General features: G+C 34.5%; 1 protein-coding gene across 2 annotated transcripts in view; it reads left to right on the top strand.

The window, feature by feature from the left end:
- Positions 1-25,098, top strand: part of SASS6 (SAS-6 centriolar assembly protein) — a 46,511-nt gene that overhangs the window by 7,735 nt on the left and 13,678 nt on the right. For both annotated transcript variants that reach the window (XM_032867212.1, XM_032867213.1), the window contains exons 3-14: positions 35-114; positions 494-598; positions 1,492-1,663; positions 2,344-2,409; positions 3,230-3,349; positions 9,246-9,437; positions 12,340-12,534; positions 12,643-12,732; positions 12,816-12,995; positions 13,366-13,447; positions 14,136-14,272; positions 16,832-16,960. In XM_032867212.1, the coding sequence (XP_032723103.1) occupies positions 35-114; positions 494-598; positions 1,492-1,663; positions 2,344-2,409; positions 3,230-3,349; positions 9,246-9,437; positions 12,340-12,534; positions 12,643-12,732; positions 12,816-12,995; positions 13,366-13,447; positions 14,136-14,272; positions 16,832-16,960 (1,548 nt within the window). The remainder of the gene's footprint in view (positions 1-34; positions 115-493; positions 599-1,491; positions 1,664-2,343; positions 2,410-3,229; positions 3,350-9,245; positions 9,438-12,339; positions 12,535-12,642; positions 12,733-12,815; positions 12,996-13,365; positions 13,448-14,135; positions 14,273-16,831; positions 16,961-25,098) is intronic.

Below are 25,098 nucleotides of genomic sequence, written 5' to 3'. Positions count from 1 at the left end.
TTGAAAACATTAAAAAATAAAATCTTTCTTTTAGGATTTAGTTATCCGTCTGACTGATGATACTGATCCATTTTTTCTATATAACCTTGTTATTTCCGAGGAAGATTTTCAGAGGTAACTAAATCTATTTTTCTGTTTTTATATTTAATCTAGGAAATAAGTTTTATTAATGTATTGGTACTATTGTCTTTGAAATGCAACGTTATGAACCTTTGGTATTTTGAGAATGCCGGACTGCTTATACTATAATTATTCAGGATGTTTTTGAAAGTAAATATTCCATAGCTTATCAGAATTCTGCTTAAAACAGCTTGAATTTGGAGCTTTAGCTAAATATATTGACTTTTCCCCTCCCATGGGATAAATTCTATAAAAAAGTTCTCTAGTTCTTGATTTTAATGGGTATTTGGTAAATAAGAAAAGAATATTTTAGGGTTTAAATTATAATTAAAGATAGTAATTAAATTTTTTAAAACTCTTTTCTTCTGTATAGTTTAAAATTCCAGCAAGGCCTTCTGGTAGACTTCTTAGCTTTCCCACAGAAATTTATAGATCTCCTTCAGCAGTGTACTCAAGAACAAGCCAAAGAAATTCCAAGGTAAGTCTCATGAGAACCCTAGGTCATTAAAATTCTCTCAAGACAAACTCTTCTTTGTAAGACAAATTGATGGCAAGATATTTTGTATGTGTTATAAGTACTCCTATTTTTAACTGGGTTTAGGGCTATTAAATAACAAATTTTAAGGAATCATGGTTAAAATAAAAATATTTACTCCTTAATTTTCATGTCTTGACAGAGTCATTACAACTATCTGAAATATTTAACAGCATCAAGTACATGATTTTATAATGAACTTGGATAAGAGGAATGAATTTGTGTTTGTATGTGTATATTCATGTTTGTGTGATACTAAAGCCTGATCCTTTCATTGTAAAGTTGACTAACCTTTTGTCTTTTGGTTTCATTAATTGATGATTGTTGTTTGAATCCCTTATTTTTTTTTTTTTTTAGGAACTACAAAGTTATGCATTTCTAATTCCGTCCTTCCTTTTATATTTATTAAGTATAATCCTTTTTATAAAGGAGAACTTTTCCTCATCAGTTTGGGCTGTTTGATTACTCTGGAAAGAAAAAGATAAATGCTTAATTCTTTTAATTTTTAGAGTAAAGAGTTGTTATTTTAATTACTTTTGTGCTTTCAGTGGGTTTTTGGTTTTATTTTTCTGCTTTGTCTTTCATTGTGAGCTTATGAACATTTGTATATTCAGTGTATTACAGTAAATGCTTTCTATGTTTCTTCCTCAGTTTTTTCATTTTGCTATTAGTTTATCCAGTTTTACCACTGGGAGTCCTTTTATATTGGCTCCTTTGATTCCATTGTGCCCCCTTTCCCAGTGTTTCTAATCATCAGTGATTCACTGGCATTTATTCAGTGGGAGAATTTCACTATCTCATAAGTGTTGTTATTTTGTGATACTTTCTTTTCAAAGGTTTTTGCTACAGTTAGTTTCTCCATCACCTATTTTGGATAACTCACCTGCCTTTTTAAATGTGGTAGAGACAAATCCTTTTAAGCATCTTACACACCTCTCATTAAAACTTTTACCTGGAAGTGATGTGGAAATAAAGAAGTTTTTAGCCAGCTGTTTGAAATGTAGCAAGGTAAGATTTAAATTCAAGTTACTCTTTTAAAAATAAGTGCCAGAAGTCTCTGATAAGTCACTGAAGAGCATAGTGCTATTTTTGTTTTCAGAATAAAGTATTTTTAAAGATGTCTAGTAAGTTTTTATAATAAGTAAGGAATTTATTTTTACCTTATTGGTTTTTGTTTTTCTCCATTTAATCAAGATACAGTGAGAGTAGAACTGGGCCAAAAATTGAAAAACTAGGTCCCATCATTTTTATTAATTTTCTGTGATCTGGGGCAGGTCACTTAAACTGTTTATACTATGGTTTCATCAACTGGTAGATAAGTATGGAAATATCTACTACTGTATTACACCTGTCTCAAGGAAAAAAGATATGAAAGTGTATATTGAGAATTACAAAATGCTCAATAATTTTATAAGGTATATGGAGCAAGAAAAAAACATTAGGATACCTCTTTATAGTTTTCAGAAAGTCGTTTTAGTCAAAGCTATAGATTAGTGCATCTCAAATTATAGTGGTACATAAATCCTCTAGAGATCTTGCTCATTCTGATTGTGAAGCAGAAGACCTAAAGTAGAACCGGAAATTCTGCATTTTTAACAAAACTCTCAGGGTGATGCTGATGCTGTACTTTGAGTAGCACAGCTATAGATGATTAAATTGTAAACTGTGTAATTTTATTTTATAAATAGGAAGAAAAATTATCATTGATTCAATCACTAGATGATGTTACTAGGCAACTGAATTTCACACAAAAGGTAATGCAGATTTCATTTTGTCTTTGTGAGTTCTCTAAACATTGGCTCTGAATTACTTCTCGAATCCTATCCAGGCTTTTGTGTATTATTTTTTAAGGCATGTTAACTTTGAATTCCTTCTCCTTTTTGTCACCTTTCCTCACGAGTAAATTGTCTTAATCTGATCCTTTCTCTGATAGTTGATTCCATCCAAACATTTGTTACCTTCCAGGTCTTCATTAAATAATATATAGTACCTGTCACATGTCAGTTCTTTGCTCTTTTTTTCATCTCACACCTCCTGTCTAAAATGATGTTTCAGTTTGTATCTTCTAACCTTTTCCCTTCCATATGAGTGTTATGACTTATTCTGATAGGCTTATTATCATTTCAGTCAGAGCTACTACTTTTTGCCCTTAGTCCTTAAAACTGAGGACCTCAGTATCTGACGAGTGGCATGGCTTTAGGCAGAAATTGTCCTGAGCAACATAGCCCATCAGTTTGATTGTGTGTAAATGAACCACTCCATGCAATTGACTTGCTCTATCCTGGGCTGCTTTATTTCTTAATGTCACAGGAGAAGATTGGGTGGTGAAGAGCCAGACTTAACTAAAAGGTTAAAGATAGTTAAGCTTGCCTTCTGGGCCATGTTAGCTCTAAAATTCTTTTATTCTAATCTTGATTTCCTCAAATTAAAAAAAAAAATCTGTGTAGGAAGAGGCTTTGATGTTTTGGAAAGCTGTGATTCCTTTTCTTTAATATCCTTTGTAAATATTGTCATGTTCTAAGGTAATAACATTCACAAGGCTTAATTAATATTTTGAATTGAACTCTAATACAGACATTATCAGAAAAAATCCAAGAATTAGATAAGTTGCAGAATGAATGGGCATCACATACAGCTGCATTGTCAAATAAACATTCCCAGGAACTGACAAATGAAAAAGAAAAGGCCTTGCAGGTATGAACATTAAAGAAAATAGAAAATTATTTTGTTGCTGCTGTTAGTCACTTTGTTATAAAAGTAATATATGCTTGTTTTAATATGTTCAAACATTACAGAAGTATATAAAAAAATAAAGTTGCTCCTTAAAATTCTTATTACATAGAGGTAATTTTGTAAACATTTTGGTATGTGTTTTTCCAGACTTTTCTCTTTATATGTAAATAATATGACCTTTGTAAATATTTGTTGATATTTACAAATTTAGAAGTATGTAAATCATATATTTGTACATGCATAGTGGGTTTTGGTTGTATTCTGTGCTAATGGGGTCCTACAGTATATATTGATTGTAACTTTTTTCACCTAACATGACATCATAGGTCATTCTTTATCAGTTCAGATATTCCTTTTTAGCGGCTACATAGTATTCATTATTTGGGTATAACGTAAATTAACTACTTACCCAACTGATGTACATTTAAATGCTTCAGTATTTGGCTGATGCAAATAATACTGCAATGAACATTCTTTGTTCCTTGAAGTGAGATTGCAGTATACCTATATAAGATGCCATTGGATATTGCAAATATGCTAGCCAAAAAGATTTTACTAAATCTAAAAGGGTATGACAGTTATTTCCCCCTATTCTTTTTTTCATCTTTATTAAGTTTTTAATTTTAATTCCAGTATTGTTAACATACAGTGTTATATTAGTTTCAGGTTTACGATACCATAATTCAACAATAATATACATTACTCAGTGTTCATCATAAGTGTACTCTTTAATCTCCATCACCTGTTTTACCTATTCCCTCCACCCCACACCCCTGCTCAAATAACCATCAGTTTGTTCTCTATGAGTCTCTTTTTTGGTTTGTCTTTTTTTCCTTTGTCCATTGCCTTTTCTTCGAAATTCCACATATGGGTGGAATCGTATGATATTTGTCTTTCTCTGATTGACTTATTTTGCTTAACATTGTACTCTGACTCCATCCGTCTTTTACAAATGGCAAGATTTCATTCTTGTTTTTGTGGCTGAACAGTGTTTTGTTATATATATATTTATATCTAATGGAACACACACACATGCAAACAACCCACATCTTCGTCATCCATCTGTCGGGAGATGCTTGGGCTGCTTCCATAATTTGGCAATTGTAGATAATGCTTCAGTAAACATAGGAGTGCATATATCCTTTTGAATTAGTGTTTTTGTATTCTTCAGGTAAATACACAGTAGTGTGATTACTGGATCTTAGGGCAGTTTTTTTTTTTTTTAAACCTTCATTTTCTTTAGTAATCTCTACACCCAGTCTGGGGCTCGAATCCACAACCCTGAGATCAAGAGTCACATGCTCTTCTGACTGAGCCAGCCAGGAGCCCTTATGGGTAGTTCTATTTTAAAAATTTTTTAAAAATATTTATTTATTTATTTATTTGAGAGCGTGAGTGAGAGAGAATGAGCAGGAAGAATGGCATAGAGAGGGAGAAGCAGACTGAATCACCCAGGTGCCCTTCTATTTTTAATTTTTTGAGGGACCTCCATACTGTTCTGCAGTGGCTGCACCAGTTTATGTGAGGTTCACGAAGGTTCGTTTTTCTCCACATCTTCACCAACACTTTATGTTTGTTGTTAGCTGCTTTATGTGTTTGGGTGCTCCCCAAGTATGTTGGGTGCATAATAAAATATATGTTGGGTACGTAATTATCTACAATTTTCATATCTTCTTGTTGGATTCTCTCCTTAATAAATTATACAGTGTCTTTGTCTCTTGTTATAGTCTTTGTTTTATTTCTTTTTCAAATTTTTATTTACATTCAAGTTAGTTAACATATAGTACAATATTGGTTTCAGGAGTAGAATTTAGGGATTTATCATATACATATAAAACTCAGTACTTATCATAAGAAGTGTCCTCCTTAATACCCATCACCCACTTAGCCCATCTCCCACCCACCTCCCTCCATCAACTCAGTTTGTTCTCTATCATTAGGAATCTCTTATGGTATACTTCCTTCTCTCTTTTCTACTCCCTTCCCCTATGTTCATCTGTTTTGTTAGTAAATTGCACGTATGAATGAAATCATATGGTATTTGTCTTTCTCTGACTGACTTATTTCACTTAGTAGAATACACTCTAGCTCCACCCACATCATTGCAAGTGGCAAGGTTTTATTCTTTTTGGTGGCTGAGTAATATTCTGTTGTGTATATATGCCACATTTTCTTTATACATTGATCATTTTGTGGATATTTGCTCTCTTACCACAGTTTGGCTGTTGTTGATAAGTCTTTGTTTTAAAGTGGAATACCAGTTTACACTGCCATTCTGAGGGTGTATGAAAATAATGCACACATTTTCATATGCATCTTGACCACCTGGATATTCTCATAGGAATTTCAAGAATTCTCTTGCCTATTTGCATCTTTAGCCCATTTTTATTTTTGTTTATTTTTAAAGATTTTTTTTTTATTTATTTAAGAGAGAGAAGGGGAGAATGAGCAAGCACGAGAGAGAGAGAGAGAGCGCACAACCTGGGGGAGTAGCAGAGACAGAAAAAAGCAGACTCTGCACTGAGTCTGGAGCCCGATGTGGGGCTTCATCCCAAGACCCTGTTGTGACCTGAAGCGAAGGGAGATGCTTAACCAACTGAGCCACTGAGGTGCTCCTAGCCCATTTTTAAATTAGACTATTAGTATTTTACTTACAGATTTGTCTGATGTGGACACGAGTCCTTTGTCAGGTATATTGTATTTAACTTTTTAATCTGGAGTATATTTTTGTGGAGTACAATATGAGGTAGGTATTTTTTGATATCAAGTCAGTCATTTGTTCTAATACCATATATTCCACTGATTTAAAATGCAACCTTTAAGATATTCTAAATTCCTTTGTATATTTGAGCTTGTTTTGGAGTGTTGGGGGGAACTGATATCTTTTGGGATTTTATTTTTTTTTTTCTTTTTTTTTCTTTTGGGATTTTCTAACCCAGAAGAGAGAATATCTTTTCATTTATTCAGGTCTTATTTAAAACAGGCTTATAGTTTGCCTTTTATTTCCCTCTGTTTTCTTTCTTTGTTCCTTTTCTTCTTTTTATTTTTTTTTACAGTTCTTACTAAATTTTTTTGCCTAAGAGATTTTACAGGTTTTTGCTCTATAAATTGGACTATCTGTGTCCCACCACTATGATAACTTTCTGATTGTTGCTGTTGTGCATTAATGTCATACTCATTAATTTTACATTATATATACCGATTCTGATAGATTTAGGGCTGATTGTCTTAGGTTTTTCAGGTAGATATATAATGTATAAAAATGGTAATTTTTTTAAAATTAATGTCTTTTTTTCTTGTATAGAAAAATGCTAAATAGTAGTGGAATCCTTTCCTCATTCTATTCTTTTTTTGATAAATAAAATATCTCCTTTTTTTTTTAAGATTTTATTTATTTATTTGACAGAGAGAGATCACAAGTAGGCAGAGAGGCAGTTAGAGAGAGAGGCGGGGGAAGTAGGCTCCCTGCTGAGCAGAAAGCCCGATGCGGGGCTCGATCCTAGGACCCTGAGACCATGACCTGAGCCGAAGACAGAGGCTTAACCCACTGAGCCACCCAGGCGCCCCTAAATATCTCATCTTTAAGAATTATGTTTGCTGTGCATCTGAGAAAGTTGTCTTTTGTTCTGGGTCCTGAGAGTTAATCCAAAGAGTGCTAAGTTAGATGAAGTGATTTTGAGGGATTTAATCAAATAACCATGTCATTTTTCCACTTTAATAAATGATAATGGATTTTTTTTTTTTTTTGGAGGGATTGCTGGTGTGTGGGGAGGGGTTGGTGCTGGGAAGGGCAGAGGAAGAGGAGAGAATCTTAAGCAGGTTCCATGCCTAGTGGAAAGCCTGATTCAGGGCTCAATTTCGTGACCCTGATATCATGGCCTGAGCTGAAATCAAGAGTCAGATACTTAACCGACTGAGCCACACAGGTGCGCTATAGGCGGTGATTTTAAAATTTTCGTGTGTATCAGAATTACCTATAGTGAACAAAGTAGAAAATGTACATGTTGTAGTGGTATCTCTCACACTTCCTTTCCTTTTTTTTTTTTTAAACAAAAACTCCAAAATTCTAATATCATTGGAATAAAACAAGTCCTTTATTTTTGTTGCCTTTATTGCCTTCAGTGTGTTTAATTACCTTCTTCAACAGTTACATTAGCATCTTTCCCAGTTTATTCTTGATTGCTCCTTCAGGGTTTTCTTCCCACCTTCATTTTCAGTCTTTTTTGAACTTTTTCTGTTTTTCTGTCTTTTATTGCCTTCTCCCTCCTTTCCATTTTTCAAAAAATGAGAGAATTTTAAAGTAGTTATATAAAATTCTATGTATATATTATACACACACACTCACACTTGTATATATAATATATATAATATATATAAAATTTCAAGTATTTTGTGAGGGAGACACTCCCCTGTTCTTTTAAGAATTTTTGAATAGGTACTTTTTTGGAATGTAATTTTGCAACTTACATCACATTTTGTATTTGTTTATTTTTTTGTTGTTTTTTTTTTTTTTAACTAGGCTCCACACCCAACATGACATAAACCTACTGAGCCATCCAGGCACCCCTGTTTACATTTTTTGATCTATAATTGATCATAAATAATCTGAATTTTGGATGTATGTCTGTGTACAAAAGCAATCATAGATTTCTAATTGTGAAAAATTGGAAAGTCCTTACCCATAGTAATGCAGGGTTTAAATGAATTATAGTATATCCATAGAATGGAATATTGTACAGCTATTAAAGTGTTTACAGAGTTTTTTTAATGCTCTGAAAAGGTACAAACGTAGGGTATCTGGATGGCTCAGTTGGTTGAGCGTCTGACTCTTGGTTTTGGCTCAAGTCATGATCTCAGGGTCATGGGATTGAGCCCTGCGTCAGGCTCTGCATTCAGCTCAGAGTCTGCTTGTCCCTCTACCTCTGTTTCTCCCCTGAGCTCTATCTCTAAAATAAAATCTTAAAAGAAAAAGAAAAGGTACAAATGCCAAGGAATAAAAAGTACGATTAAGTTGTATCAGTGGTTTGGTCTTAAACTTAAAATATGTTAGTTAAACTTAATGTATATTGTATGTGTATGGGTGATGTCAATATAAATATATTAGCAATATATAGTCCCAAAATAAATATTCTACAAATATTTATAAATACTTAAAGTGACTCCCTGGATGAGATTATTGGTTATTTGTAATTTTCTTTGTGCATTTAAGAGTATGTATAACTTTCATAATCCAAAAAAAACTTTATATTTGAAAGGTACTTAGGATCTGATAGTGTTCATCAACAGAAATGATAAACAGACTAGTGGTATGATTCAAACAGGCACCAGAGATTACACAGTTATAACCACATTCAAATTTTATCTTGGTTAAATGTTGCTACTAAATGTAAGACTGAACTAATGAATAATACCTTGTTAATTTTAAAATTTTAGAGTTTTTATTAAAAATATACATTGTTGTAAAAAAATGAAATAATGGTATTTAAAATGAACACTGGAAATTCCCTATGTACCTGCTCATTTTTTTTTTTTAACACAAATAGGTTTACACTATACCATTTTGCAGTTTTTTAACCTAATCATATATAATTCTTCCCTTAACTTGAAGACTGTCCTAAATATATGAGGGTTTTACAGAAACAGGAATTAAGGACAAGATCATAATGGTAAATTTGCCTTTGTTGACCTTTCTTCTTCATGAAATCCATAATTGAAAATAGATCCTCTTTAAAACAGGGAAATGTTAAATCACGCCGAAGAATAACTAAGATTAATTTTTCTTCAAATCTTCCTGTATTTTATTTGTTTTGGTTTTTTTGTTGTTGTTTTGAATTTTGGTACTATATTTTTATTATAGGCACAGGTCCAGTATCAACAGCAGCATGAACAACAGAAAAAAGATTTAGAAATCCTCCATCAACGAAACATCCAGCAACTACAAAACAAATTATCTGAGTTAGAAACAGCTAATAAAGACCTAACCGAAAGGAAATATAAAGGAGACTCTACCATCAGAGAACTTAAAACAAAACTGTCTGGTGTTGAAGAGGTATTAAACTTTGGGATTGTTTCCCTCTACTCCAATTTAAAATAACATTTTAATTTGGTGACTTTGTTAACTTGTGTAATACTTCTGATGCTTTTCAAGGTTGTCTTGGTGGTATTAGGGTAATCAGATGTTGCCAAAAAAACTTGATAATCTAAAATCTGATGAAAAGGGATAATTCAGAACAGAACTGAGGTAAATTTGGATATTTTTAGTTATGGTCTTGAGGAGCACTTCATTGACACTGCCTTTAGATTTTTCAGTGTACTTTTGATTTCCACACTGTCTATAGTTTAGCATATTCAGTCTTGACAGGACTGGTTCGTTCAGCCCACTTAACACGTCAGACAACTGTATGAAGTTGTGTCTAATAACAATGATATTAGTAATTATAATAACTAAGGCATACTGAACACATGCTATGTGACAGGTGCTGTTTAATTGCTTTACATATATTAAGCCATTTAATTCTTATAACAATGCTTTTAAAGAAGGTACTATTCCCATTTTGCAGATGATGAACTAAGGCACAGAGAGGTTAAGTAACTTGTCTAAAGTCACATAGTAAGTGGAAGAGCAAGGATTGGAATCCTCTTATTTGCTTGTCTTTAGTATTCCCTTGTTCTTTCAGGCAGCAGAGACATTTTGAAAATCTTGCAATAGTGGCACATTATTGATGGTTTGGCCCTGATGATAGATTCCTTCCTAGCTTTATACATTATTATCATGAATTAATCAGAAAATGCAGATTTTGTTAAGTCCATCATATTTAAATACAAACATCACCGGTGTTACTCAAGCTTATGATACTTCCCACTCCATTTCACCAGTCTCTTGTGCTTAGGAAACTCTAAAGCTTGACTGATTTTATGTTCAGATTCTCAGTATTCTGCCCCAATAGGTGTTTTTAGTGTATTCTCCCTGCTCCCTTTACTGTATCCTCCCTGCTCCCTTTACCCTTCATAGTAGTTTGTAAAATATTGTAGCCTTCCTAGTACATTGGATAGTCATTATAATGCTATATGACTTCTTTTATCTTAGGTCTAAAATTGGCTACTTTATAAACAGTGTGCTCTGTTAGATGGGTTTTATATAATCTAATCAAAATATTTCTTCCAATATTTGCATAAGACTTGAAAATTATGAGTCCTGGGAATTAAAAAAAATTTTAGTTGTTGTATGGTAAAATATTAGCTTCACTACAATATAGTGATTCAACACTTCCATACATCACCCAGTGCTCATCACAACAACTACATTCCTTATCCCCATCACCTATTTCACCCATCCCCCTGGCCACCTCCCCTTGGAAACCATCAGTTTGTTTTTAATAGTTAAGAGTCTGTTTCTTGGGGCACCTGGGTGGCTCAGTCAGTTAAGCATCTGCTTTTGGCTCAGGTCATGATCTCAGGGTCCTGGGATTGAGTCTGGCATTTGGCTGTCTGCCAAGTGGGGAGTCTGCTTTCCTCCCTCTCCCTCTGCCCCTCCCCCTGCCCGCTTATGCTCTCTTTCTCTCTAATAAATTTAAAAAAATAATAAAAAATAAAAAAAACCAAAAGGAGTCTGTTTCTTGGCTCTCTCTTTTTTTTTCCTTTGCTCATTTGTTTTTTAAATTCCACATATGAGTGAAATTATATGGTATTTGTCTATCTCTGACTTACTTTACTTAGCATTAAACTCTCTAGCTACATCTGTGTTGTTGCACTGGGGACTTTTTTTTAAACTTCTGAGTATTATTACCTAATCATGTTAAATTTATCTTTTAAACATTAGTTCTCTGAATATAATTGCTGCCATTTATTATTTACTGTGTGCTAGGCATTATGCTAAGCAATTTGCATTAAGGTTTTTATGAAGATGAAGTGAAGTGATTTATGAAGTATTTATTATTTCTGTTTTACAAATGAGGGAACTGAGATTTAGGGAGGTTAAGTAATTCCCAAGATTACCCCAGAGTACCCTGATTGGTATACAAGTCTGTCTGATAGCAGGGTTTGCTTCTACAACTACTATGGCATATTACTATAAAATTATTTTGTAAAGTTTTGTTAAAAATGAAAGTTATCTAGGAATACTATATCCTGGATTTGTGTATACTGGCAGTATTTTGTTGGTATTACCTGATTATAAAGTGATGTGTCATAAATTTTTAAAAATCTGTTTTTAATTCACAATTATATTTACTTGGTTTTGTTGTAAAGAGTGAACCAAGAGGAAATCCAGAAGTGTTAACGTATTTGTTGACATGGAAAGATATTTGTAATATATAAAGAAGGTTGATTATAAAACTGCACAGTATGAGAACTTTTTAAGAAATTGGTGTGTATAAACAGAGCAAAATATTAACTGTGGATCATGGTTGTCACCCTTGTCCATTGCAGAGCTCTTAAACACCCTAGTTCCCAGGCCATACCACTTGCTAACTTATAAATAAGACTCTCTTGGGGATGGTACCAGGCATCGGTAGGATTTTAAAGCTCTCTAGGTGATTTCAAAATGCATACTAGCTTGAGAACCACTGCCTACGTGTTAGAATGATAGGGCTTTTATTTATTTATGTTTTTGAAATCTGTTATAATGGGCATTTATTACCTAAGTGGTTTTTTTAAAGTGTAAATTTTGAGCTACCAGAAAATCCTTATTACTAGTTTTTAAAAGTTGTAGTAATTTATTCATAAATCAGGATTATTTTCCTTGTTGTCATTGAACTAGATATTAGTGTATCTTACAATTATATTTCAAGTCTACAAGTTACATACACCTTTAGAGTGACTTCTATTTTTTTTTAAAAGTTACTAGAACTTTAAAATATTACTTTCTTAAAAAATTTTTAAACCTCTTAATTATAAGTAACCAGAGCAGCCAACTTCTTTTTCATACTGCATCATTTTTTTTCTTCCTGTAGGAGGTCCAGCGGGCTAAGCAAGAAGTCCTCTCTCTGCGAAGAGAGAATTCTACACTAGACGCAGAATGCCACGAGAAAGAAAAGCATATTAATCAGTTACAAACAAAAGTGGCTGTTTTAGAACAGGAAATCAAGGATAAGGACCAACTTGTTTTAAGAACAAAAGAAGCATTTGATACAATCCAGGAACAAAAGGTCTGTTTAAACATTTTTTAAACAAATTGGTGATCACATTTACAAGTGATGCTTTTCTTAAATACAAACATCCTATTAATTATTCATGTTTTAAAAAATATGTATCAGGTGGCTTTAGAAGAGAATGGTGAGAAAAATCAGGTACAACTAGGAAAACTTGAAGCTACAATAAAATCATTATCAGCGGAACTTCTTAAGGTTTGTTTTTTAAAAAATAATAGAATATTAAGTTTTCTTGGGTTAAGTAGAAAGAGATATATATATATGAAGCTCTTTTACAGGCAAATGAAATTATCAAGAAGCTACAGGGGGATCTGAAAACTTTAATGGGTAAATTGAAACTGAAGAATACAGTAACTATTCAGCAAGAGAAGCTTTTGGCTGAGAAGGAAGACAAATTACAAAAGGAACAGAAAGAATTACAAGATGTTGGACAGTCTCTCCGAATTAAAGAGCAAGAGGTAGTGAATATTTTATATTTTTGCACGTGTGACTATTTGCAAAGTATAACATTTTCTCAAACATACTTTTAAAATTTCTACTTTATTATATTAGAGAAGAGCTTTAGCTTTTATCCCCCCAAAAAGAACATGACTAGCTTCAACAGAAGTTAACTTACTTCAATTTGAAAAGTTGGTTATCATGGCTCAGATACCTTCAGTATTCATATACATGTACAGTATATGTGTATATGTATATATACGTATAGTGTTACACAGTTGAGCTATAATTAACTTTTTCCTTTTAACAGTAGTTAATAGTAATTAATAGAAATACATTTGTTCAGTTTTTATTTAGCCTTTATTATACTTATGAGGATTGACATTTCAGGTGTGCAAATTACAAGAACAGTTAGATGCTACCGTTCAAAAGCTTGAAGAAAGCAAACAACTTCTAAAAAACAATGAAAAATGTAAGTATTTTATGTTTTTATGTAAATGAGGTTTGTAATTGTGTTCTTACTCTGAAAATTGTTTTTGAATTCATAGAAGTATAGGTAAATCAAGATATTGCTACATCCAAAAAATTTATTTTAAATATATTGTTTTGATGTCTTTGTTATAATAACTTGTATATCAGCTGCCCTGTAAAACTGTTATCATTATAAAGAAAACCATATTACATGTGTCAGTAACCCAAAATTAAGTGTTGAAAATATTGACTATAATTTAAATTCTTCACCAAACTTCTTTATTACTTTATTTTAATTGCTGTATTTATCTAATAGTAATAACGTAATTATTTGAAACTAAAGTGTAAGATTAAGCCTTTAACATTTTTTTGGTTTTTGTATTGGTTATCAGACAAGAGTGTGAACTTCAAATAAACTGTAAGATATTCTAGAAATGAAAGCCTTCAAAGAGATCCTTGACTAGCAGAAATGTATGCTTCTGATAGTAATAGAATAAGGAGTTCTCTGTGGCAGTTGCTAAGATAAGAATCTTTAATGGCAAAAATTTAGGTGAACCTGTATTTTCCTGTGATATAAGATAGTTTTAAAGACTTGAAATTTTAAAAATCTCAATATGATTTTTAGATGTTTGAAGTTAATTAGAAAAATTAGTCAAAATTCTTTACCTTGTTTTGTTCTTTTATTTAAGTAATCACATGGTTAAATAAAGAACTAAATGAAAATCAGCTAGTGAGAAAGCAAGATGGATTGGGACCTTCTACCACTCCACCTGTACATTCTAGCAGCAACATAATCAGAAGTGGGATTTCTCCTAACTCAAATGTGGTATGTTTTAAATTAAGACTTGAGTGGTCTTGGTAAATTACCTAAAACTAAAATATTCCCAGACTGTGAGGAAGTCTTCATGACTTCAGGTGCTGGTACAAATATGGCTAGAGTCCTATAACTGTTAGCACTGAGGTAAAGGTTAATCTTAACAAAGAGGCTGTATTTCAAGGGCACACTTATTTTTTAAAATTTAATTGGATATAGAAATCATTCAGTAATAACCAGAGTAATGCCAAATGTTCTGAAGAAGGGAGTACTCTGGGAGCCTTAAGAAGGAAGAACAGAGTTTGGGCTTAAGTTTGAAACTATGATAGAAGAAGCATAAACTGATGCTGAGTGAAATAAGTCAAGCAGAGAGAGTCAACTATCATATGGTTTCACTTATTTGTGGAGCATAAGATATAACATGGAGGACATGGGGAAATGGAGAGGAGAAGGGAGTTGAGGGAAATTGGAGGGGGAGATGAACCATGAGAGACTATGGACTCTGAAAAACAATCTGAGGGGTTTGAAGCGGGGGGTGGGAGGTTGGGGGAGCCTGGTGGTGGGTATTATGGAGGGCACATATTGCATGGAGCACTGGGTGTGGTGCATAAACAATGAAATCTGTTACACTGAAAAGAAATTTTAAAAAATTGCCAAATCAAAAAAAAAAAAAAAAAAGAAGCAGCAGCATAAGCTGAACTCTATTTGAAAAAGAAAAGAGAAAGAAATGTCCTTTTATCAGCCTATCAGCTCTAGATTCTAGAAGGAATTAGTTATGATATCTAAGCTTTCTAGCTCCTAAGACCAGGTCTTTTGCTTTCTCCTTGCAAGAAATTAGGAGAAAAAGAACAGCAGCTCTTTACATCTGGGAGCAAGGCCCTGGTGTTGCTAGGAGAGCTGGCCTGACTCACAACTAGGTCTTGGGGCTCTTCTGTTGAACATAAATAATTTCACAGAATATCAACATCAGGCAAGGCCACTCTGTGACTGTGACAGATCAAGACAAGAACAAGACCACCTCATAATCATATCTGAACACAATTTTAAAAAATGAAAAATGCTAAAACATAGAATGGGCAAGCATCCTCCTATCCTGGCTAACATGATTGACTGTTCCTTTTTTTTTTTTTTCTCTTTAAGATTTTTTATTTATTTATTTGACAGAGAGAGAGATCACAAGCAGGCAGAGAGGCAGGCAGAGAGAGGGAGGGAAGCAGGCTCCCTGCTGAGCAGAGAGACTGATGTGGGGCTCGATCCCAAGACCCTGAGATCATGACCTGAGCCGAAGGCAGTGGCTTAACCCACTGAGCCACCCAGGCACCCCTGACTGTTCCTTCTTTACCAATTACAGTTTTGGCCTTAATACATTCCTCCCGACTTACCTAATATTTATTTCGATGATCAGTCATACAATTATCCTCATTTCCAGATAGCATCTGATCCACAACAAAGCTACACTTTATTAAACTCTCTTAAACCACCTAACATATAAGTCCCTTTTAACACCTGTGTACTGCCACATCCTTACTATGTTTCCCAAGGTATGCAGTCTCTGTTGTTTGTAAGGAGCAATAAACCCACCTTGTATACTTATAGATATGTTTCTGGTAGTTTTTGATTGGAGAGCATTGGCAGAGGATTTAAAATGCACGTATCTAATTGAATTTTAAATCTATACTAGTAAATCAGATTGTACTTGATGTTTAAAAAAAGGAATATATTTTGCTAAATTGGGAAAAGGTGTGAAAAGAAGTGCCCAGTACTGAATTACAAACTTGAAAAATTTGACAGGCTTACCCTCCATGACTTATGATAAATAGCTATGTAGATGTTTTTTGTCTTGCAGCCAGTGATGTATACAATTGTTTCTTTTCTTTTCTTTTTTTTTTTTTAAAGATTTTATTTATTTATTTGACAGACAGAGATTATAAGTAGGCAGAGAGGCAGGCAGAGAGAGAGAGGAGACAACAGGCTCCCCGCTGAGCAGAGAGCCCAATGCGGGGCTTGATCCCAGGACTCTGGGATCATGACCTGAGCTGAAGGCAGAGGCTTTAACCCACTGAGCCACCCAGGTGCCCCTGTACAATTGTTTCTTAAGGTTTGTGTTTCCGTTGTTCTCTTTTAGTCTTTAGGTGGCATTGGTTAATGGTGTTGCGCCTTATTGAAACTTAGTGGCAAAGCAAATTATGGTCTGAATTAGTCTATTTAAGAACGTGTATCTTGTTCTCATTCTGGCAGAAAATTTTTATTTTATGTCTGATTGGCTTATTGATCTATGACTCCACCCTACGCCCATTCCCCCTTTTCAGGAATGGAAGACCTATAGAGAACCAGGATGGTTCAGAGAGGTCGTTGTTTGAACTCAGTTCAAAGACAGGTCCAGTCGCTTATTTTGCTAAGCTTGTACAGCCACTCTTTAGAAAACTTAGAGGTATCCTAGCCTCATGCTATTATAATAAAGCAGAGTTTCATAGTGTCATGATAAAATTGGCCTCTAAGATAGTGCTTTTAAGTATTAGTATTATAACAAAAAATATCTCATCCTTAACCTTTTTATGTTTTTATTTTTAGGTTGATGGTAGACTTCCTTACCCAACTTGTGGGATTGGTTATCCTGTCTCCTCTGCATTTGCATTCCAAAATACCTTTCCTCATCCTATATCTGCCAAAAATACCATCCACCCAATTTCAGGACCAAAGGTAGAAAAATTAACTAATAACTTTTGGGGGGGAAAATATAGCAATTTATTAACAAACATTTTTTTTTCTTGAAGATTAGCCTTTGGTCAGTTGCTAAGTATTAGGTAATACATAAATATATTCCCAAATATCTAGTTTATGCTTACAGGAAATACAGTCTGTACTATATGGTATTTCTTGAGTCACTCTGGTTTGTAAAAAGCTGGACATCATTCTGCTTACATTTTTTTTTATTCCCATTCAGCCTCTTTTTCCACTTTATTCATTCTTGATTACAACTCTGAAGCCTAACTAGCATCACTGACTTCATACTGTTGATATATTAGCTCTGGTGACATTTTTGGATTCTGTTGCCAGTGTTTATTCTCTCTTTCTTTCTTTGAAGATATTATTTATTTATTTGACAGCAGTGAGAGAGGGAATATAAGCAGGGGAAGTGGGAGAGGGAGAAGCAGGCTTCCCACTGAGCAGGGAGTCCAATGTAGGGCTCGATCCCAGGATCCTGGGATCATGACCTCAACAACTAAGCCACCCAGGTGCCCCTGTTGCCAGTGTTTAAAGGTCTGATAAGGCAGACTTGTAGCATATTCTAAAATGTAGTTCTGGCAACATTATCTTAAATAGCATAACCTAGCATTTCCTCCAATGTGATTTATTTGCTAAGGCTTTTTTCTATCCCCTTGAGTTTTTCATCATCATTAGTACTAATGTCTTAGGAGTACTAATGTCTTAGGTGTATATGTTTTCATATATATTATAATTTTATTTCCATAATTTAATCTGCTCAGACCAGCCACTGATTCTTTTTCTTTCCTAACATTAGGTGAAAATTTGATTTTTTGTAAATTGTAGAGACAAATAAATGTTTTTGAAAGAGTTTTTTTTTAAGATTTATTTATTTAAGGGGTGCCTGGGTGGCACTTATTTAAGTGGGTTAAAGCCTCTGCTTTCAGCTCAGGTCATGATCCCAGGGTCCTGGGATCGAGCCCCACATCAGGCTCTCTGCCCAGTGAGGAGCCTGCTTCCTCCTCTCTCTCTGCCTGCCTCTCTGCTTACTTGTGATCTCTCTGTCAAATAATAAAATCTTAAAAAAAAAAAAAAATTATTTATTTATTTTAGAGAGAGAATGTGTGCATGAGGAGCGGGGGCAGAGGGAAAGGGAGAGAATCTCAAACTGACTGCTCCCTGAGCATGGAGCCTGATGTGGTACTCAGTCCCATCACCCTGAGATCATGACTTGAGCTGAAATCAAGAGTCAGATGCTTAACTGACTCAGCCATCCAGGTGTCCCTGAAAAGAATATTTTGAATTGAGGACTTTGAGATTGCTATTATAAATCCTTTATCAAATTAGTTTTGGACTGCCCTAAAAATAAGCTGTGTTGCTTAGCCTATGCTTCTTTTTAACTTTTTGAGCCTGAGAATTCTCAGTGAAATGAGAATTAAACCTGAGTTTTTATACTTTGAATATCATTATGTAAAGAGTATTTAGGTTCATTTAGTTGGCTTTTCTTGCATTGTCTGTTAAAGAGTATCAGATATGTGTATTTAAAGGGGTACTATTTTTTTTTTTTACAATGTTACCTAATGCTTGTACTGTTAAGTTTATTTGTCCATATTTTATTTTTTAATTTTAATTCTAGTATAATTAACATACAGTATTAATTTCACGTATACAAGGTAGTTATTCAGCAGTTATATATATTACTCAGTGTTCATCAAGGTAAGTGTATACTTAATGCCCTTCATTGAGTTCACCCACCCACCTCCCCTCATTTTGTCTTCTGCAGTTTTTTGTTTTTGTTTTTCTTTGACTTATTTCACATACTGTTATACCCTTCAGTTCCTTCCATGCTTTCCAAATGGCAAGATTTCATACTTTCTTTAATGGCTGGACAGTATTACATTGTATATATACCACGTTATCTTGATCCATTCATCTATCAATGGACAGTTGGGCTGCTTCCAGAATTTGGCTATTTTAAATAATGCTGCTATAAATGTGGGGGTGTATATATCTTTTCAAATTAGTGTTTTCTTATTCTTTGTGTAAATACCCAGTAGTGGAATTACTGGATCATATGCTATTCTATTTTTAGTTTTTTGAGGAACAGTGGATGCATCAGTTTGCATTCTCACCAACTGTGTGTGAGGTTCCTTTTTCTCTACATCCTTGCCAACGCTTGTTTCTTGAATACTATGTTCCTTAATGAATATCAATGTACTCAAATGTGATTGCATGTTGGATCAATTTTTTTCTTGAGAATTATGATTGAATTGCTTTTTCATTCTATTTTAAGTTTTTATTTTAATTACAATTAGTTAAATGCAGTATTAGTTTTAGGTATACAATATAGTAATTTATCAGTTCTATATATCACTTGGTGCTCAAGTGATCACAAGTACACTCCTTAATCTTCATGAACTCTTTAACCCTATTTAACCCCAACACCCTCCCTCTGGTAACCATCAGATTATTCTCTGTAATTAAAAGTCTGTTTTTGTTTTGACACACACACTCATTTTTTAATTTGCTTGTTCTCTTAAATTCCATGTATGAGTGAAATCGTATGGTATTTGTCTTTGACGTATATTTATCTTAGCATTATATTCTCTAGCTCCATCCACATCATTGCAGTTGGCAAGATTTCATTCTTTTTTTTTTTTTTTTTAAAGATTTTATTTATTTATTTGTCAGAGAGAGAGAGGGAGAGAGAGGGAGCACAGGCATACAGGATGGCAGGCAGAGGCAGAGGGAGAAGCAGGCTCCCTGACGAGCAAGGAGCCCGATGTGGGTCTTGATCTCAGGACCCCAAGATCATGACCTGAGCCAAAGGCAGCTGCTTAACCACTGAGCCACCCAGGCGTCCCACAAGATTTCATTCTTTATATGGCTGAATACTGTTCCATTGTATAGATATACCACATCTTTTCCATTCGTCAACTCATGCATAATTGGACTGTTACCCTATCTTGGCTATTATATATAATGCTGCTACACACATAGGGATGCATGTATCCCTCTGAATTAGTGTTTTTGTATTCTTTGAATAAATATCCAGTAGTACGATTGCTGGATCATAAAGTAGTTCTATTTTTAACTTTTTGAGGGACTTCCACACTGTTTTTCAAATTGCTTTTTTTTTTTTAATCTTAAACAGCTTTCCAGGAAAAAATATATATATATAAATAATGTCCAAAGGGAGGACAAAAAATACTACACATACTTTCCAGATAGTTGCCTAGTTTATAGGTCTAAATATGACTTACAAGATTACCTTTATAGTTTTTCTAGAATTGGAGGAATCATTATAGCCAGGATGTTCTTGAATATAAGAGCTAGACTTTCAGGGTTTCCTCTATCACTGATCTCCATATCCTTTTGATTATGTATCCCCAAAAGTTAAAAAACAAAAACAACCTAAAACAAATAAAACATGTTGAGCTTGAGTCTAGTGAATATTTGTGAATTATATGCATACACTATTCAACTACTGTATTATGTACAGTATAGTTTAGTGGTTAAGAAGGTGGAATCTGATGTTAGGGTTTAAATCTTTTTTTTTTTAATTAACATAAAATGTATAATTAGCCCCAGGGGTACAGGTCTGTGAATCACCAGGTTTACACACTTCACAGCACTCACCATAGCACATACCTTCCCCAATGTCCATAACCCCACCACCCTCTCCCTATCCCCCTCTTCCCAGCAACCCTCAGTTTGTTTTGTGAGATTAAGAGTCTCGTGGTTTATCTCCCTACCAATCCCATCTTGTTTCATTTATTCCTTTCCTAACCCCCAAACCCCCCATGTTGCCTCTCAACTTCTGCATATCAGGGAGATCATAATTTTCTTTCTCTGATTGACTTATTTCGCTAAGCATAATACCCTCTAGTTCCATCCCTGTCTTTGCAAATAGCAAGATTTCATTTCTTTTGATGGCTACATAGTATTCCATTGTGTATATATATACCACATCTTCTTTATCCATTCATCTGTTGATGGACATCTCGGTTCTTCCATAGTTTGGCTATTGTGGACATTGCTGCTATAAACATTCAGGTGCACGTGCCCCTTCGGATCACTCCCATTTGTATCTTTAGGGTAAATACCCAGTAGTGCAATTGCTTGGTCATAGGGTAGCTCTGTTTTCAACTTTCTGAGGAAACTCCATGCTGTTTTCCATAGTGGTTGCACCAGCTTGCATTCCCACCAACAGAGTAGGACAGTTCCCCTTTCTCCCCATCCTCACCAGCATCTGTCATTCCCTGACTTGTTAATTTTAGCCATTCTGACTGGTGTGAGGTGGTATCTCATTGTGGTTTTGACTTGTATTTCCCTGATGCTGAGTAATGTGGAGCGCTTTTTCATGTGTCTGTTGGCCATCTGGATGTCTTCTTTGCAGAAATGTCTGTTCATGTCCTCTGCCCATTTCTTGATTGATTATTTGTTCTTTGGGTGTTGACTTTGCTAAGCTCTTTATAGATTTTGGACACTAGCCCTTTATCTGATAGGTCCTTTGCAAATATCTTCTTCCATTCTGTGAGTTGTCTTTTGGTTTTGTTAACTGTTTCCTTTGCTGTGCAAAAACTTTTGATCTTGATGAAGTCCCAATAGTTCATTTTTGTTAGGGTTTAAATCTTGCCTTTATCAAGGTGAATTGGGTCAGCCACTGAAACAGACAAAAAAGAAGAAACCTCTAACTTTCATGCTTCAGTGCCTCCACTTGTAAAATGGAACAGTAATTTTATCTGCCTTGCTGGATTATTGTAAGAGCTAGGTGAGTTAATACATTTCCTTAGAATAGTGCCTTGTACGTGATAATTGCTTTATTATGTTATGTATTATTAATAAAATACTCAAATATATAAATTGAAAATGTATATAAATCAAATTTATGAGATTTTCTTCTACCTCAGCATGTGGTCACAATCACTGCCTACTTTGGAGACCACTGATCTAGGTAGACCTGTGCTGGCAGCTATAATCATTAAAACATGCTCTTTTTAGTTGAAGTAAAAAAATTTTATTTCATGATACTGAATCTGTGATATATGTGATGTCTTTAAATGTTTCTGTTAAGATTTAATACTTTTGAGGTACCTGAGTGGCTCAGTTGGTTAAGCAACTGCCTTCGGCTCAGGTCATGATCTTGCAGTCCAGCGATTGAGTCCCACATTGGGCTCCCTGCTCAGCAGGGAGTCTTCCTCTGACCTCTCCCCTCTCATGCTCTCTCTTATTCTCTCTCTCTCAAATAAATAAAGTCTTAAAAAAAAAGATTTAGTACTTTCTAGTAGATGTTTAACTGTAAGGATGTAAAATTACATGAGCTAAATTAAGCAAGAAGCGAAATCATGCTGAAGGACATACAAGAGTATTTTGAAAGATTATGCCATGTTGTCTAATAGAATAGTTTATAATTTTAAAGCAAGATAGACAAAGTAATTTTTCCTTTATTTTTGAAGACAATAATAGCCAAGGATTCACTCATTCAATAAATATTTAATGAATGTTTACTATGGTCATACATTGTTCTAGTTACAAGAGATACAGCAGTGAAGAAGACAGAGTCATTGCTGGTGTGGTGCTTACATTTTGTGGCAAAAACCCCATTATGATTGCAAACTGTAGTATCTTTTAAACTAAACTGTTACTGAAAAGATGTTACTCGATGTCAAAGAAAATACTTATAAAATCACTGAAACATTTAATTTAAAAAAAAATTTTTAGTTCTTTTTTTTTTTTAAGATTTTATTTATTTATTTGACAGAGAGAGATCACAAGTAGGCAGAGAGGCAGTCAGAGAGAGGGGGGAAGCAAGTTCCCGGCTGAGCAGAGAGCCCGATGTGGGGCTCGGTCCCAGGACCCTGAGATCATGACCCGAGTTGAAGGCAGAGGCTTAACCCCCTGAGCCACCCAGGCACTCCGAAACATTTTAATTTTTTTGGAGAGAGTCCATGCATGTGAGCAGGAGGGGATGAGGTGGAGGGAGAGAGAATCTTAAGCAGGGTCCTTGCCCAGCACCAGCATGATGAAGGGCTCAATCTCACAACCCTGAGATCATGACCTGAGCTGAAATCAAGGGTTGGCTGCTTAACCAACTGAGCCGCCCAGACAGCCCTCACTGAGAACTTTTACAATGATCAGATTTCACCCTGGAGATTGTGATGTGAGGGATTTTCTATAATGAGAATGTAGTGAAGATCAGAGGATTGATTTATCTTGATAATGTTTAGCCCACAATGTATATTCAGAGACAGATTTTACCTGCATTCCTCAATTCAGTTAACCACTTTATTCACCAGATGTTTCTAAATTAATTTTTGCTTATTTTGTGTTAACTATTTAAAAAATAATATATGAACATAGGAAGTCCCACTTGTACAAGAGGATATAGTGTCTAAATGTCCCTCCTGTGGTTTCTAGTTGTCACCTCAGAGAAGGTCACTGTTAGGAGTTTTTTTGATATATTCCAAAAATATTTAAGGCATATGCAAGGATATATGTGTGTACCTGTCTGTGTATGTATGTTTGTATACATCAGGGTTTGTATATTTAACCATAGATAGTACATGCCTACTGTTCTGTGCCTTACTTCATTCAACAGTATTATGGAATAGGTCCATTTTCATGTATCAGAATGTTTTTGTTATTTAATAACTACTTAGTATATGGATGGACTATAATTAATTTAAGTAGTGCTTTGTTAATGGATGATGAGTGATGTTGAGCATGTTTTCATGTATCTGCTGGCTACCTGTATATCTTCTTTGAAAGAACCATTCAGATTCTCTGCTCATTTTTTAATCAGATCATTCGTGTGTGTGGAGAGGGAGTGGTGTTGAGTCGTGTCACTTCTTTATATATTTTTGATATTAACTTCTTATTGGATGTATCATTTGCAAATTTCTATTCAGTAGGTTTCCCGTTTTGTTGATGGATTCCTTTGCTTTTCAAAAGCTTGTTATTTTTGTGTGGTCTCAACAGTTTATTTTTGCTTTTATTTCACTTGCCTTTGGACACACATCTAGAAAAATGTTGCTAAGGCTGATGTCAAAGAGATTACTGGCTATATTTTCTTCTAGGAGTTTTACAGTTTCAGGTCTCACGTTTGGGTCTTTAATCCATTTAATTTTTAGGTATGACGTGAATGTCATCCAGGTTCATTCTAGTGCATTGAGCTGTCCAGTTTTCCCAGCACCACTCGTTTAAGAGACTGTCTTTTGCCCCACTTTATATTCTTACATCCCATGCTATAGTTTAATTGGCCATATAAGGATGGGTTTATTTCTGTGTGCTCTATTCTGTTTGATTGATCTGTGTGTTTATTTTTGTGGCAGAACCGCACTGTTTTACTATAGCCTTGTAGTATTATCTTGAAATGTACCTCCAACTTCATTGTTTTTTTCTCATGAACTGCTTTGGTTATTTGATGCCTTTTGTGATTCTGTAGAATTTTTTTTTTTTTTTTTTAAGATTCTATTGGAGAGAGGGAGGGCACACGAGTAGGGGGTGGGGAGGGGAAAAGGGAGAGGGAGAAGCAGGCTCTCCATTGAGCTTGGAGCCTGACTCAGGGCTCCATCCCAGGACTGGGGTATTATGACCTGAGCGAAAGTCAGGTGCTTCACCAACTGAGGCACCCAGGCGTTCCTCTGTAGAAGTTTTAGTATTATTTGTTATAGTTTTGTGAAGAATGCTATTGGTATTTTGATAGGGATTACATTGAATCTGTAGATTGCTTTGGGTAGTGTGGACATTTTAACAAAACTAATTCTTCCAGCCTGTGAATATAATACAGCATTGCATTTGTTTTGTCTTCAATTTCTTTCATCTGTGTTTTATAATTTTCAGAGTGTGTGTCTTTCACGTCCTCAGTTAAGTTTATTCTTAGGTCTTTTATTTCTGGTGCAATTATAAGTGGGTTTGTTTTTTGTTTTTTAAGATATTCATTTTCATCTATAGGTATTATTCAGTGTATCTAAAAAATTTTTTTTTAATTTTCTTAATTGAGAGAGGGAGAGGGAGTATATGTACATGCACATCAGTGGGAGTAGGGGCAGAGGGAGAAAGAAAAACAGACTTCCCGCTGAGTGTAGAGCCTAACGTGGGGCCTGATTCCAGGATGCTGAGATCATGAC

The sequence above is a fragment of the Lontra canadensis genome, unplaced genomic scaffold, assembly GCF_010015895.1.
Source record: "Lontra canadensis isolate GAN:19392208 unplaced genomic scaffold, GSC_riverotter_1.0 scaffold33, whole genome shotgun sequence".
NCBI lineage: Eukaryota > Metazoa > Chordata > Mammalia > Carnivora > Mustelidae > Lontra > Lontra canadensis.
Note: the sequence above shows the minus strand (reverse complement) of the source record. Positions and strands in the feature narration are given on the sequence as shown.